At 42.3% G+C, this 16980-nt stretch overlaps 1 protein-coding gene across 3 annotated transcripts; it reads left to right on the forward strand.

The window, feature by feature from the left end:
* Positions 1-3334: 3334 nt before the first annotated feature.
* On the forward strand, positions 3335-15734 carry LOC143513864 (uncharacterized). Of its 3 annotated transcripts, none has more exons than XM_077004563.1 (8): positions 3335-3538; positions 5026-5118; positions 5202-5270; positions 11562-11734; positions 13118-13192; positions 14683-14772; positions 15149-15217; positions 15368-15734. In XM_077004563.1, the coding sequence occupies exons 4-8, from the start codon at positions 11662-11664 to the stop codon at positions 15448-15450; spliced, it is 390 nt and encodes a 129-aa protein (XP_076860678.1). In that variant the 5' UTR covers positions 3335-3538; positions 5026-5118; positions 5202-5270; positions 11562-11661; the 3' UTR covers positions 15451-15734. The 3 variants fall into 3 exon arrangements, with proteins under 3 accessions (XP_076860678.1, XP_076860679.1, XP_076860680.1); XM_077004564.1 differs by having other exon boundaries at positions 5074-5118; XM_077004565.1 differs by lacking the exons at positions 3335-3538; positions 5026-5118; positions 5202-5270 and adding an exon at positions 7164-7205.
* The last annotated feature ends 1246 nt before the right edge of the window (positions 15735-16980 follow it).

The following is a 16980-nucleotide window of genomic DNA, read 5'->3' on the forward strand; positions in this document are numbered from 1 at the left end:
TATTACACTGTACAGGTGTATTTATCTACAGATATATTACACGGTACAGATTTATTACCTGCAGATATATTATACTACCGGTTCTCACACTGTCTAGCCCCACCCCCACCTGTCATGTGTTTGTTTATGTATAGCCATGTGCCTTCTGTCTGCCATAGTCCCTCCTTGTGTTTTGTGACCCCGCCCCTCATTATTGTGTTCAGGTGTTCCTTGATTTGTTTGGTGTATTTAAACCCCTTGTTTTCTCTAGTGCAGGGGTGCCCATTACGTCGATCGCGATGGAAGTGTGGGTAGATCGCATGACATTAAAAAGTAGTGGATGAATGATAGGCTATCGTCCATCTGCACTGACGGTTGTATTTTGATTGACATACATGGTAGCCAATCTGACATCTAGGGCGCAAAAATAAAGCAGTCTTAGTGCTCTTTATTTATTTGAACATTAATTTTGCCCTCCTTTCCTTCTGGCTTGCAAATTTCTCTATTACATTTTTGTTAAATTCAGTCATCTCTTTGTGTCTTTTCTCCATTGACAACATGGCCAGTGCTTTCAGGCTGTCCTGGGTCATTGAGTTTCTCAGAAAAGTCTTAATCCTTTTTAGTGTTGAAAGCATCGTTCAGCATCTGCTGTGGTCATGGGTGTGGTAATCAGGATCTTCATTTTCCATAAACAGCTGGAATAGGCCCACAGCACCATAACAGGCACTGAACTCTTCCTTGCTGTAGATGAGACTAAGCTCTGTTTTCAGCTTACCTTGATCAAGCACTGGACAACATTTGGTTGATCTGGGCCAAGCTCCTTTATCCTTTTTTTTTCTTCAAGTGAACGCTGTGTGAGAGGATTTTTTTGTAAAGCTAAAACGGAATTTTCTCTAATTTTGTAAGATATGCTGCTCCAACCTGTAGCTATTCAACGTGAACTGAGTTAACGAACCGCAGATGACTGACACTACCAACTACCAAGAGTGGGTGTGTCCGGGGCGCAGAGAGCTGTGCCCCGTGGAAAATCTGAAACCGACCAATTAAACTGCAGCCTCAGATCACATGCTTGGCACGCATCTACATTCACTCCCATTAGACCGGCGCCCCAACCAGGAAGTGTGCACAATGTAAACAATTAAAAACAATTATGTGTTTACTCTTTTAATAAATTCAAACATGGCTATATTAGACGCACAGTGTGACTAAATAATTTCCTCACTATCGCAGTTTATACTGAACTCATTTTAATATCGGAACAATAGTAAGGGGGCGGAACAATGACCAGCCGCCACTGGCCACCGCCAACTTTGGTTAATGTGAACTTCAGGCAACCCTACTTAGATGACCTGACAGTGTACATAAACACATTCGCTCAGAAACGCAACCTTAAAGAATATTGCTTTTTTAAAACAATAATAGTTCCTTTGTTTTTTTTTTAACAGAGACTCTACATGTAAGAGTGATTGAGAGGAACATTGGGACTCTTCATTGTGGTAAACTAACTAAAAGCACAGTGACCTGGAGCAGAGACATCGATGGACAGAGAGTGGACATTCTCACCAATTATTATGGACAGATCACCAAACACATCCCTGATCCACATAAACGTTATAGTTCAGGAGAGAATCCAGTACTGAGTATATTCAGAGTCTCCCAGTCAGATTCTGGTAGATACTACTGCAACGAGACCACAGTGGAGCTCAATGTGATATCAAGATCTGGTAAGTTCACAAAAGGTATTTGGTATCTGGTATTACACCTACGTGGAGGGAAAGGCACTAATGACACAATGATTCAGTTTTTTCAGATTTATTAACATGTTAAGTTTCAGCTACCAGATTCTGTTCAGATGTGAGAAACTTCTTATTCAGTCTGAGATGCATCACTCTGCACATACATACATCCACTCACCCTCATAGAGCCACTCCCACTCCCCACATTGGGACACACCCACTCCCCCTCATAGAGACACTCCCACTCCCCCACTCATAGAGCCACACCCACTCCCCCCACAAAGTGCCACACCCACCCCACTCACACAGGACACCAGAAAACAAAAATCTTTTCATGAAAATGTGCCAGTGACAGACTTCCTGTTTTATGATGCTAAATTAAATTGATATATTATGATTCTGTTCACATTGCTCATCCTAAACAATAATGTCAGACTCAATTATTGGATCAGACTGAACCAACTAAACAAAAAAATTTTTCATTGTGTTGTAAGTTCTATCTACAGACAGTCCAGACAGAGTCAATGATAAACACACTTTAACCACTTCAGCTGGTGAGTACTGATGATGTAAACATACACTACCGTTCAAAAGTTTGGGGTCACCTAGACAATTTTGTGTTTTCCCTGAAATCTCATACTTTTATTTATCAAATGAGTTGCAAATATAGTCCAGACATTGACAAGGTAGAAATAATGTTTTTTTTATTTGAAATAATTTTCTACTTTAAACTTTGCTTTCGTCAAAGAATGCTCCCTTAGCAGCAATTATAGCATTGCAGACCTTTGGCATTCTAGCTGTTAATTTGCTGAGGTAATCTGGAGAAATTTCACCCCATGCTTCCAGAAGCCGCTCCCACAAGTTTGATTGGGTTAATGGGCACTTTTTTCGTACCATACGGTCAAGCTGCTCCCACAACAGCTCAATGGGGTTGAGATCTGGTGACTGCGCTGGCCACTCCATTACCGATAAAACACCAGCTGCCTGCTTCTTCTCTAAATAGTTTGTGCATAATTTGGAGGTGTGCTTTGGGTCATTGTCCTGCTGCAGGATGAAATTGGCTCCAATCAAGCGCTGTCCACAGGGTATGGCATGGTGTTGCAAAATGGAGTGATAGCCTTCCTTATTCAAAATCCCTTTTACCTTGTTCAAATCTCCCACTTTACCAGCACCAAAGCAACCCCAGACCATCACATTACCTCCACCATGTTTGACAGATGGTGTCAGGCACTCTTCCAGCATCTTTTCAGTTGTTCTGCGTCTCACAAATGTTCGTCTGTGAGATCCAAACACCTCAAACTTTGATTCATCTGTCCATAACACTTTTTTCCAATATTCCTCTGTCCAATGTCTGTGTTCTTTTGCCCATATTAATCTTTTTCTTTTATTAGCCAGATATGGCTTTTTCTTTGCCACTCTGCCCTGAAGGCCAGCATCCCGGAGTCGCCTCTTCACTGTAGACGTTGACACTGGCGTTTTGCGGGTACTATTTAATGAAGCTGCCAGTTGAGGATCTGTGAGGTGTCGATTTCTCAAACTGGAGACTCTGATGTACTTTTCTTGCTCAGTTGTGCAACGGGGCTTTCCACTTCTCCTTCTACTCTGGTTAGAGCCTGACTGTGCTCTCCTCTGAAGGGAGTAGTACACACCATTGTAGGAAATCTTCAGTTTCTTGGCAATGTCTCGCATGGAATAGACTTCATTTCTCAGAACAAGAATAGACTGTCGAGTTTCAATTGAAAGTTGTTTTTTTCTGGCCATTTTGTGAGTTTAATCGAACCAACAATTGTAATGCTCCAGATTCTCAACTAGCTCAACGGAAGGTTTTATAGCTTCTCTAATCAGCAAAACTGTTTTCAGCTGTGCTAACCTACTTGCACAAGGGTTTTCAAGGGTTTTCTAAATATCCAATATCCTCCTTACAGAGTTAGCAAAGACAATGTACCATTAGAACACTGGAATGATGGTTGTTGGAAATGGGTCTCCATACATCTATGTAGATATTGCATTAAAAACCAGATGTTTACAGCTAGAATAGTCATTTACGACATTAATAATGTATAGAGTGTATTTTTGATGCATTTAATGTTAACTAAATTGAAAAAAAAACTGCTTTTCTTTCAAAAATAAGAACATTTCTAAGTGACCCCAAACTTTTGAACGGTAGTGTAGGTGTTGTGAGGCTATTAAACTTTGAGGCATAAATGTAGTAATAGTTTAATGGAGGGACATGACCATATCTGTAATCTTAAATTAATATGGTTGTGTGAAACAAGCAGCTGTTCTCTGTCCAGTCCTCAGGAATGTCCAGCCAGTCCACAGATTCACTCTGCTCCTAATACACCTTTAAAAATATATTTATGTATGAAGCACATGTAAAAACAACAAAAGTTAACCAAAGCGCTGTACATTTGGCTAACTCATAAAACATCTAATAATATAACAAAAAAATAAAATAAAACACAGTACAAAAGAGGAGCCATCAAAACAGCTCAGAACACAGTTCAGGACACAGCTCAGGACACAGTTCTCATGTATTGTCGAATGATAACGTAAGGGCAAGCTTGAGGAGCTCAGGGGCCATCAAAGAAACACCGCTTCAACACTCTGCTTCAGCCCAACTCTAGGAGCCACGGGTGGAGCCATGGTCAACTGTATCAAACACAGCTGTCAGATCTAAAAGTATGAGTATAGCAGAGTAAGAACTAAAGGTAAGAAGGGCAGCGGTACTTAAATGGGTTTTTCATAACTTATTGAATAAGTAATGACCTTAAGAAACAGGATTTCAGCCTTACCATTAACCCACTGTACTTAAACCCGGTTTCTGCCACGTCTTCTCCAGGGCTGTAAAGCCGTGGCGCGACAGAGGTCAGAGGGCATCTTCAAGGTCAGAGGATATCTCTTATCTCTTATAAAAGCAGGGGCAAAAAGCTCCACCCAAGTCATGAATTATCAATTTCTCAGTCTTAATATTAAAAGGTGACTGTCAATCATAGGTTAGTAGATCAGTAGGTCAGTAGATCAGTGGAGAGAAGGTGCAGGTCGTGAGTTCTGCAGCCCTCGATTATCTGGTTTCAGCTGGAGGAGGTGGACAGAACAAAATCCTGGAGTGGTCAAGTGTTCCTGTGGACTGGACTAATGACAGCTGCTCTGTCCAGATCATTCAGTTCAACAACATCCACAACTGACACAAACTAAAACAGCTCCACAATAAATAATAAATCAAATAATTTCAGCTTAATGAGCATCTGTAACCTTGTTTGTATTCTCATCATATGCAAGTTGAATACACAGTAACCTATCATTCCAGCACACTGTGCAGCTCGTGTCGTGGTGACAGGTCTGCTCCTCCTCCTAGCACTGATCTCTCATCTCACCTGGAAGTGTTTTTCAAAGAGAGAAGGTGAGTATCAGAGGAACAGCTGTTCCACATTACAGCCACTTTGGCCTGTCAGGCTCATGGATTCATTCTGTTTGTTTCCGCAGAGGAAGGTGAAATCAAAGAAGTCATTAATGATTCCATAGACAATATCACACCCACATAAAGTACAGCAGGTGAGCAGAGATATTCTTTGTTATTTCATCTGTCACTGATATAGGACTGTCAGTGAGTGAGTTAGTATGTGGATGTGTGTTTGGGTAAGTGGGTTAGAGAGTGAGTTAGTATGTGGATGTGTGTGAGATTGGGTGAGTGAGTTAGAATGAGTTAGTATGGGGATGTGTATGTGTGATTGGTAAGTGGGTTAGAAAGTGAGTTAGTATGTGGATGTGTGTGTGTGTGATTGGTAAGTGGGTTAGAGAGCGAGTTAGTATGTGGATGTGTGTGTGTGATTGGGTGAGTGAGTTAGATAATGAGTGAGCTGGCAAGGGAAAAAGTTAATGGGTGAAGAAACATTCACTCTGCCTCAGAGACCAAACCTGGTGTGCAGTAATATAAATTACAGATTTTGCTTCAAGATAAATAATTTTTAAAAATCTAATGTATGTTTAATAATTTCCTCCAATAAAACCTAAATAGAACAACATTTTAAACTGCAGTACTGTTTCAATATACAACCTCCTACTGTCATTAGAGCTCTGGTGATTGATGGTTTAGCACTTCTGTCAGTTCACGTTGAAAAGCCCATGCTGATTATTCAATGTGCCTCTGCACTTACACCAACAAAAACAATGTAACTAATAAAAGTAAATTAAAAACAAATATATAAAATAAATTTAAATGGCCTCCCTCACAATGACCTGCATCTAATGTGACATACATCAGATAAAAAATTCCTGTATCGAGGGCGTGAGAATGTAACGGCATAGGTGTTGTGCAATCAGAGGTCAGACACATTCAAGAGTGGCCTTAATAAAAAGGGCTTGTACAATTAACATGAACAGCATCACGTAACGAAACAGATGACATACCACAATGAACAAACAAATGTAGACATGACTGACCCTCTCCAAGTACCGACCCCTCCAAGCACGGCACACTGTAGCACACAGAACAAAACAATCCACTGAAAGGAAATCCAAAGACACAAGGAAACTAGTCACACACCATAAAAAAGCAGCAGGAGAACCAGGAATAGACAAAACATCCGCCAATGGTACTGGAACGAAATTATGTTTCAACTGGGAAACAAGTTGAAATGACATGAGAGTGGCAGGAGAAACACATGTGGAATCAAAGCAGACACATGGCATAGAAAAACAAAATATACACTTGACATGTGCAGGCGGGGCTAGCCGTGACAGTACCCCCTCCACCCCCAAAACAAACAAAGCAGAAGCCAAACTGACCAGAAAACCAAAAAACCAAACAGAAGTCAATGAACAGGACCAGAATACACAGAAGAAACAGAACAACCAGAACCAGGAAACCGAGAAGAAACAAAGCCAGGAACAGAAACAGAAGAAACTGGAAGAGAAGCAGAGAACCAAACAGAAAGGAGCAGAGCCAGGAAATGGGCACACAGGAACAGGAACAGACAAAAATGGAGACAACGGAACAGAAACAGGAACAGACACCGGAACAGAAACAAACACCACAACACGAGCAAAGAAAACACCAGGAACAGAAGAAGGCAAAAACAATGAACTACAAAAAGCAGAACCAGAAAAAACAGAAGAGGGCAATGTGGGTCCCCTGTGGCGGGACCACACAGGGCAGGGCGGGCGGAAACTGGGGTGCAGCAGGCGGGACTAAACAGGGCTGGCAGGTGGGGACAGGGAAACAGCAGGTGGGACCAAACAGGGTGGGCCTGGGGGTCCTGGGGGGCGGCGGTGATGTTCAGCGAGTCACAGAAACTAGTGACCCCTTTCTTTTTTTGAATTGCCAGTGTGTATGTAAAGGTGCTATATAAATAAACTTGCCTTGCCTTGCCTTGCCTATCTGCCTGCTCATGCCAACCAACCACACCTTGTGTTGCAGGTCGCTCCTCCCTGCAACACCGGTCAAGGTGGGCGGACTCATGATGCTTATAAACCGCCTCATCACATAAGGTAGCTAAAACGAGTGTGACGAGACACTGTTATTCCCACAGTGCCTGGGGATATGCTGTGTCTGGTTTGCCAGAACTGGGACATGGAAGACGCCAACATCATGGAAGCAGTCTGAGGTCTATCCCAGCATAAAGACTCAGAGTCTCGCTCTCTCGCTGCGTCTAGGCCGGTTATTCTGTAATGTCTGGGGCATCATGGAGTGATGGGCCGGACACATGTGCAGAGCAGAACAGGTTGGGCAGATCCATAATCAGAGTCAGGGTGACGGTCCAGGTTCAACAAGCCAACACGTAGATCCATATTAATACAAAACAAAATGATGACAGCCTGAAAGATAATCTAATAACAATAAGGGGATATACAAAGTCCATACAAGCACAAAGACAAAACAACCAAGATCAAAACAAAAAAAGATCACACCAACAATAACTTGCAACAAACCTCACATCCAGAAACTAACGAAACACATCCTGGACCAGCGTTCACACATTCAATAACCAGCACTGAACAAGACAAAGAACAGGGTTTAAATAAACTGGACTAACAGGGGAAACAACTAGAAACATGTGGGAATGATAAGCATGGGGCGGGGTTACAAATGGCATGAAAGTGGCAAGAGAAACACATGGGGAACCAAAACATAGTGTGATGGAAATTTGATGATTTCCATTTATGTCAGGCTTAGTATACATTAAACACATTAGGAGTAGGGTTCTTACATATACGTGTGTTGTAGGTATGTATATGTGACGCTCGGGGCTGGACGAAGGACGAGACACAAAATCTTTGTCTTTCGACGTCACTTTTATTTTACCGCTTGAATGCGCACGGAAAACACAGAGATTGCACAATAGCGCACGTAGAACATTCACATTCACACAGCAACGTGTAAACCATAGACAACGACGAGCACAGGACACTGCGCGAGCGCACATTAAATAGACAAACCACATTAGCCCCACGTGATTACGAGACGATTCACAGGTGAGACACATTATTCACACGACATAGCCATCACCACGGAATTCCACTGACGCAGACAAAGCACGTGGACAACGTTGACACATGCCCAAAAGGGAGGGGCCGGGGTCCTCAACGTGACAGTATATCTTCACCACTAAGCTAGATTCGATACACATCTCGATACACTGCCACCGATGCGATATAACTGCGATACTCTGAAACCCCTTGTCGATACGATGCGATACAAATCACTCCTGTTCACGATATGATGCGATTCAAAAATGATTGGTAACGATATGACTTATTATAGGGTGACCAAACGTCCGTATTTCCCGGGACATGTCCGTATTTCACGTCCTGTCCCGGGCGTCCCGGGATATTTTTTAAAACTGTGGAAATGTCCTGGTTTTTAAATTACGTTAATCGGGCCATTAATTCTACAGGCACTAGGACCCTGAGCACGGCGCTGTATGACACGGAATCCCTGAGCCTCATCAGTTGAGCCTCATCATACTCAACTGGCGGAGAACCAACAACTTACGTTCGCCACCCCCCCTACCCCCCCCCCCCCCCCCCCCCCCCCACTTATTATATGAGGATTCGGTTTGATAAGTGATCATTCGATACAGTTAGTTGAGGTTTGAGGATATATTGGCCTAACCCATCAGTTTTCTTAACTCAATAGCACAATTCTACTTTACTCTCTATTAACATAGTGAATATTATGATCTGCAACACTACTGTCTGCTAGACTAATGAGGGTGTAGCGGCCGCAGAGATGTCCACACCGTGCCGTCTTTTCATGTGTGTTGCCAGGTTCGTTGTGCTACTAACGTATTTGATAGCCCCACGGCATTGTTTGCAGATTGCGTGCATCTTGTCAAGTTGACCACATCGCTTAAAAAACCCGAAATATTGCCACACGTTTGATTTGTGTGTCTTTTTTGGTGCCTTAAATTTCTTTGTCTTTGCTAATGCTCTCGTTTCCCTCCATCTTTGTTGTGTACGTCTGCGTGTTTGCGTCAGTACCTGAGGACACGACGGTGCATTTATGTTGCCTCGAAAAAAAAAAGAAATCAATAAAAATAAAAAATATGTTGCCTCTGAAAATGTTAGAATAATGAATAGATACTGGAAAACAAAAAACCCGATTTAATCATGGTATTTGCCGATGCAAAAAGGCTAGAGGCGATGCATCGTGAATTCGCCCGCAAATTAAACCCGATGCACGTTGAATCTACCGGTGCAGTCGAATCGCAGACATGTGTACCGATTCACCGATGTGAATCAGTGAATCTCCACATCCCTAGTGTGTTGATCATGGTACTGAAGCCATTCTCTTGACTTCAGTAGGCCTCAGATGTGTGTACGTACGTGTGTTCTCTGGCCTCGGCTGAGGCCTAATCTGATGTTCCTCTGGTGTTCCTAAAACTGACCTCGCTGGAGACGCCTAATCTCTACTTGGAAGGAACTACGGCGACACTCAGTCTGTCATGACATCACGAGGATGCTGAGCGTGGAGGGGACATGTGTCATATGCATCTGTCAAATCAGCGTTTCATTTCATGTATTGTCCAATCACATTTGGTTGATCACCTCGTGTTCACCTCGTAGACACCGTGTGTATTGATGATTAAACATATAAAAGATGAGAGTTCGGAATGGGAAATTAGCTCTCTCTGCTACAGACACCTGGTGTGTTTGTAACTGAGATCTCAGGGGTTAATCCACGCTTTGTTAAAATAAATCATTGTACTTTATTATCTAACCCAACTGCTTCTGACTTGTTATTTGTGCTCACCATTTAAGGATTTCAGAATTTCTAACACAATAGACACATGGCAAAAAAAACAAAAGGAGCACTTGACAGGTGGGGGCGGGGCTAGACGTGACACCAAGAATGCCCAGTATGAACAGACCCCCACACTTATCATAGATGAAGCTATGAGATCCAATGTAGGGTCATCATGGAACCATTTATAGTAAATAAACATTTAAAGAACTGATCAAACATCCAGTGTATTCCAACTGCATAGCATTGAAAAATATGTAGACAGAGTGCCATATGACATTGGTCAATAATTTTGCTCAAATTCACAAATTTATGAATAATTGAATGGGAATATAAGTAAGCAAATATCCTCTGAGGTTGTCTGTGGCCATTGGTTACACAATGTAATACATCAGAATTATGTGTTGTAAAATGGAATACGTGTTATAGATTAGGATGTGCACAAAATGTCTTTTAATATTGAGACATTAGGTTTTTGAGGGTGTTCGTGTCACATGACCAAACAATTATGTTTCTATAATGCTCACTTAACATGTCAGTCTGGGCTCATACTAATGTATTTGGACAATAAACATGACGTGTCACAAAACTCCCAGTGCTGCAGTAACACCAGCTGAAGAGTGTCAGTGCATTAGGCTGGTGGTGAGGGGTACTGGGGGCAAGAGGATGTACTGCCTCTGCTGTGGGAGACTGGGGTTCCAGTCCTCAAATTCTCTATGCTGTACCACTAAGAGTCCTTGGACGAGACTACCTCTGTAGACTCATATCACTACACTCGTCCACCTCTGTAGACTCATATAACCACACTCGTCCACCTCTGTAGACTTATATCACTACACCTCGTCCACCTCTGTAGACTCATATAAACACACTCGTCCACCTCTGTAGACTCATATCACCACACTCTGTAGACTCATATCACCACATTCGTCCACCTCTGTAGACTCATATCATCACACTCATCTACCTCTGTAGACTCATATCACCACACTCATCTACCTCTGTAACATGACTGAAACTAGCAAGCCATTGCCAAATATGTCAAAAGTAAATGTGGGGAAAATAGGATGAGGTTGGGGCAATAGCATGGGGGGTATTGGTGAGGAGCTGGACTGACCCATGACCCAGGAAGAACATGAGAGTATGAACGAGGGACAGCATTGCACACAGACCTACTGACCAGTGCTCAGACCAGATATGCTGAAATCTCAGAGACAAAATACATGGAACCTAATGGTAAACATCCTGTGAAGCGATTTGCTTTATATGTAACATTACACAGCACAAGTACAGCTCAGCAGTTCGGGGATTTCCTAGTGCAGCTACATACGTACACACACATTGAGAAACGCACAGACCACGTCTACAGATACACACACACATTGAGAAACGCACAGACTACTTCTAAAGATACACACTCCAGCTTTTTCTGCTCATTTATCACTGACCTCATGCCTCTGCCACCATTTGAAAAAGATAACGGAAATGATATAAAATGACAGGAAGAAGAGAATCAGCTTGAACGCGTCTGTTCTCCACGGCTCTGTTCTCCACTGCTCTGACCTCCAGATCTTTGACCTCCACGTCTCTGACCTCCACAGCTCTGTCCTCCACAGCTCTGTCCTCCACGTCTCTGACCTCCACTCATTTAGTGGTTGATCTTCTTGGCTGTACAGACTCTTTCCACCGCATACCCAGCACATGATGAAGCACATCACTGAGATCACCGTGATCTGTCTCCTGCTGTACGGATCCCTACACATTGCTCAGACTGGTGAGTATGTCACACACCTTGGACATGTATTATAAACATATAGGTATATTGTACTTGTAGGGGCATGCAGCTCAAAGATTATGTTCATAGTACAACAAAAATAATACAAAGCTAAAATACTGATTAGAAAATACAGAAGTAAGAAAGTTACTGACACAGACAGAAACTTGTGAACTCACATGGCTGGAATTATGTAAGCATTGGTTAACAGACCAGTGACAGGGCCCAGGGGTGATGGTTATCTGCTCTGTTGTACTTAGAAATCAAGGGCTATGATCTGAACTCCACAGTTCTGTGGCATACATCAACTTCACATGTTAACAAAAACCAGGAGTGGAGCAGATGAAGACCTGTGAGTTAGCAGCAGGCTTAATTCTTCATTACTGATGAAACGTAGACAGGCTTTAGATCTCAAAACCTTCAAAGGTCATTTGGGGTATTTAAGACTCTAGGATTAGGGTTAGGGTTAGCTAAACTGTTCACTCACTAAGAAGATGAACCAAAATGAGATTAACATAGACAAAGTACACTTCGAAAACACACCTCTAAAACACATCTATGAAATCATGCCATTTTAATTTATCAATTAGATTATCATTAATCATCATATCATAATTATCATATATTATTGAATATCATTTACAATTTATTTTACTTTACAATTTTACACCTTTCAATGGATGGTTGAATATAGTATATAGTTCAAACCGTAGGGGTGCCTGAGCAAGGCCAGGAAACCTCTGTCGCTCAAATTGTATTCAGTCATAATTGTAAGTTGATCTGGATTAATTGTCAGCTAAATGCCATTAAATATAAATGCGGTTTGTGGACCAACCCACTACATCAAATGATGTGGGAGAATGGAGAGCCACACCAGTCACAAGTGAGCTCAGCAAAATATTTCAGCATGTGAAGCTCTCTAGTCCTTCAGAGCCAGTGAACCTCACGCTGCTCCATTCCTGCTGTTCTCTAGGAGTTCAGAGTGCACATAGAACTTCACACTAGTGGGTAGGAGGATGACCAGCTCTCACTTCTCCCCCAGTGCATCTGTGTGCGTCCTGTGTGAAGAGAAAAATAAAACTGCAAAAAGCTTGTGACATGGTGACTCACCCTGTCTGTGGTCTACACTGAAAATAGCAGCATATTAACATCAGTTCCACCCGGGTCTGCAGTTCCACCCGGGTCTGCAGCTCCACCCGGGTCTGCAGCTCCACACCTGGGCTGACAGATCTGTGTGGGCTCAGCAGGAATCTGGAAGTGATTGGAGAGCAAAAAACTTAGAAATGTTGTCTCTTGTGCATGTGTGTGTGTGTGTGTGTGTGTGTGTGTGTGTGTGTGTGTGTGTGTGTGTGTGTGTGTGTGTGTGTGTAATTTATATTCTAGATGATTCTAGTAGTAAAGAATCTAACGAGAATCACGACACTGTTGAGGACAGCAACGAGGACAGCAGAGAGGACGGTGAGTCCAGGATGGCCTGTAAAAGTAATCCTGCCTCTTAGTGAGAATTAGAAAGAGATTGTAACATCGTTATAACTCATGTTAGTTTTAGCCTCTCCACTAGTGAGCCACTCAAGGTGTTTCTTTAACCAGTCATTCAGAGTGCTCATGGTTGTCCTCCTTGGCACCACTGCTAGCTTTTCAGTACTGTACACCAGTGTTCCAGGTTTCCACCAGTCCTGGAGTTCCATGAGTTCTGAAGCTGCACCAAATCTAGAGCTCCAGCAGGTCAGAACTGCCACCAGTTCTTGTGCTCCAGTGGGACCTGGAGCAGTGTGTGGGCTAGTCTTACTAAACACTCCTCACACATGAGGTGTGCTCAACCTCTTCATCTGTGACGATAACAGAGATCAAATTTACAGCAGTGATCACAAAAATAAGAGGTATAACAGCAGTGAGGGTATAACAGCAGTGAGGCAGGTCAAGGCAAGTTTATTTATATAGCACCTTTCATACATACTAGCAATTCTTAGTGCTTTACACAAGAAAAGAAAGAAGATTGTTACGACCTGAGGTCTATGATCTATCATGAGGGGTATAACAGCAATGAGGGGTACAACAACAGTGAGGGTTACAAGCAGTGAGGGGTACAACAGCAGTGAGGGTTACCAGCAGTGAGGGGTACAACAGCAGTGAGGGTTACAAGCAGTGAGGGGTACAACCAGGGCCGGAGTGGGCCACTTTTTCAGCCCGGGAGTTTCATGTCCAAATCCGGCCCAAAATTATTTTTCCCTCCTAATTGGCCCAAACTAGAGATTGACATGAGCCAGAATCGGGAATCCTCCCGAATCTCCCGATTACCCACTCCGGCTCTGGGTACAACAGCAGTGAGGGGTACAACAACAGTGAGAGTGAGGGGTATAACAACAGTGAGGGGTACAACAACAGTGAGGGGTACAACAGCAGTGAGGGGTACAACAACAGTGAGGGGTACAACAGCAGTGAGGTGTACAACAACAGTGAGGGGTATAACAACAGTGAGGGGTACAACAGCAGTGAGGGGTACAACAAATGTGAGGGGTATAACAACAGTGAGGGGTACAACCACAGTGAGGGGTATAACAACAGTGAGGGGTACAACAAAAGTGAGGAGTACAACAACAGTGAGGGGTATAACCACAGTGAGGGGTATAACAACAGTGAGGGGTACAACAGCAGTGAGGGGTACAACAAAAGTGAGGAGTACAACAACAGTGAGGGGTACAACCACAGTGAGGGGTATAACAACAGTGAGGGGAACAACAGCAGTGAGGTGTACAACAAAAGTGAGGGGTACAACAAAAGTGAGGAGTACAACAACAGTGAGGGGTATAACAAAAGTGAGGGGTATAACAACATTGAGCGGTACAACAACAGTGCAAAATATGCTGATTATAATAAAGTTGAGATCTCCAGTGAAGTTGCGCTGGTCGTATTTCTTCTTATAATAGATCTACTCTGTGTGATTCTAGGAAAGATCATCATCTGTTTGGTTGTGTTTGCGGGAGCTGGATTGATACTACTGGCCCAGTTGCTATGGAGATGCTACTTCAAAGGCACAGGTGAATGACAAGAATGTTCCTGATGTCCAGAGCACAGGCAGATTAACCACACTCATCTATTCAGATTAACCACACTGATCTACTCAGATTACCCAAACTCATCTACTCATTCCTAGCTGCATTGTTTAATCCTGTGATGCATTGTCACATTCTTTAAATCTTACACCTGAGGTACTGAAAAATCTATGAATATATTTTTATATCTAAATTCTATGATACTATCAATAATTTTCCTCTGTATATTCTGTGCAAGCCAAAATGCAATGAAATTTCATTCTGCATACACCTGTGTGTAATGAATGACAATAAAAATTGTCAATGTCTAAGTCTAAGTCTAAAGGAAGATTAACCACACTCATCTACTCCTCATTCCCAGCTGCAAAAGCCAATAGGACTGAACATATCTATGCCAACATAGATCATTCTCCAGCAATCACACAACCTGGTGAGCAGCCTGCAACATTTGCTTCATCTTGTGTAAATACGACTAGTACGTGTGTGTATGGCACTGGATATAAACAGGATAAAACTTTTTAGACTAGTACATGTGTGCATGGCACTGGGTATAAACAGGAGCCCTTTCTTTCTTTTTCAGCATCTTCCCGTCCAAATGAATCCAAATCCAAGTATGTGCTAGCAGGTGATCCAAAAATAGTGAACCTTGGTAAAAATAAATAATAAATAAACAATAAATAAATACATTATTTAAATAATAAATAAACAATAATACAGTAAAATGAGAAAGGAAAGTATAGATGCAGTAATATAGATGAAATATAAATGAAAGTGTTGATAAATTGATGTCATGTCATGTTCGTCTCTCAGGTGGGTGGGGCTTACTATAATCCCCTGACACCTGAGGGTCATTTGTCTGTCTATATGTGTCTTGTCTTTGTATCAGTTGACTGCTGGTTATTATATCCTTCATTTGGATTAGTTCACAGATTTTTAAGTTTGTACACTTTATCCATTAAATCCTCCTTTTCTCCTGAGGCTGGTGTGATCACTTCCTTCTTCATTTTGCATTCCTCACCCATCACGTTGGGTTATGACAAGACATGAACTGAATCTGCTTATACAAAACAGCAAACACATTGGGACAAACGCTAGACAGAATACAACAGAAGACAGAATAACAAAGACATACTGTAGGCTGAGGTAATTATTTTTCAGAACTAGGGTTAAACAGGAAACAGAATTGAACATAACAGAATGCACACAAACACAAACTGGTTCTGGTCCATCCCACTTGATGGTGAATGCGTATGTTGTGCTCTTTGTTGAGGAAGGTGTTGTAGGGACCAAGAGTGTCCTCATGATGAACACCACCGTTCTGACAAATGGCTGCACACATTGTAATGTTGCCACCACGCTGCCCAGGGACACTGAGCATGGCACAATGTGCTGTGATGAAGCTTGAAACTTGTCAGAACAAGGTGCTAGGGAAGACAGATCAGTGTAAAGCAACTGATTGTGTTCCACTGAAGCTGTGATTGACAGGCGAAGGCGGGGTCTGACGTGATAGTTGTTTGCTCTGACCATGTTGATGATTGGCTCTTTGTTCTGGGGTGGATTTCGGAGTTCTGCAGAAACATGTGATAGTAACTACAAACGTGGTATTACACAGCAGCAGTGAACTCTCATATCAAAATGTCCAGATGATGCTTGTGTAGCAGCTCAGATCAGGCTGCATCCAGGGCCTCCTGAAAGTTCAACCCAGAGTGGATCACATGGTCAAAGTGACCCAGATCTCATTTGTTATGGTTGCTTATTCTCTTCCTCACTTTCTCTGCAGTGTTGGACTCTATTTTTATGGATTTTATACTTACTAAAAATTTGTACAAATTAGCTTGAAGTGTTTTTACCTGTGACGACAGAGTTTGGATAATTGGTACATCGGTGTGGCATGTTTTCCAAAAACAAACACATGCTTATCAGTTTTGAATGTTGTGTTTAAATGGATCCGTGTTTAATGTGTTGCAAAACGTTTGTAAGCCAGAGAATGTGCTTAAGGTTTAGTGCACCATGTCAGTATTATACGAGTTAATTGTTTCCAGTTTTTGGATCTTAGCAACTGCAAAAATGATGTATTGTTAAGGTAAAGATACAGAGTCATACCTAAGGATGCAACCAGATTCAGCAACACAGGTTCCCAAAATAGAAGGGTTAGGGTAAGGGTTAGGGTTAGGGTTAGAGTGTGTGTGTGTG

This window comes from Brachyhypopomus gauderio, chromosome 5 (genome assembly GCF_052324685.1).
Source record: "Brachyhypopomus gauderio isolate BG-103 chromosome 5, BGAUD_0.2, whole genome shotgun sequence".
Lineage (NCBI taxonomy): Eukaryota > Metazoa > Chordata > Actinopteri > Gymnotiformes > Hypopomidae > Brachyhypopomus > Brachyhypopomus gauderio.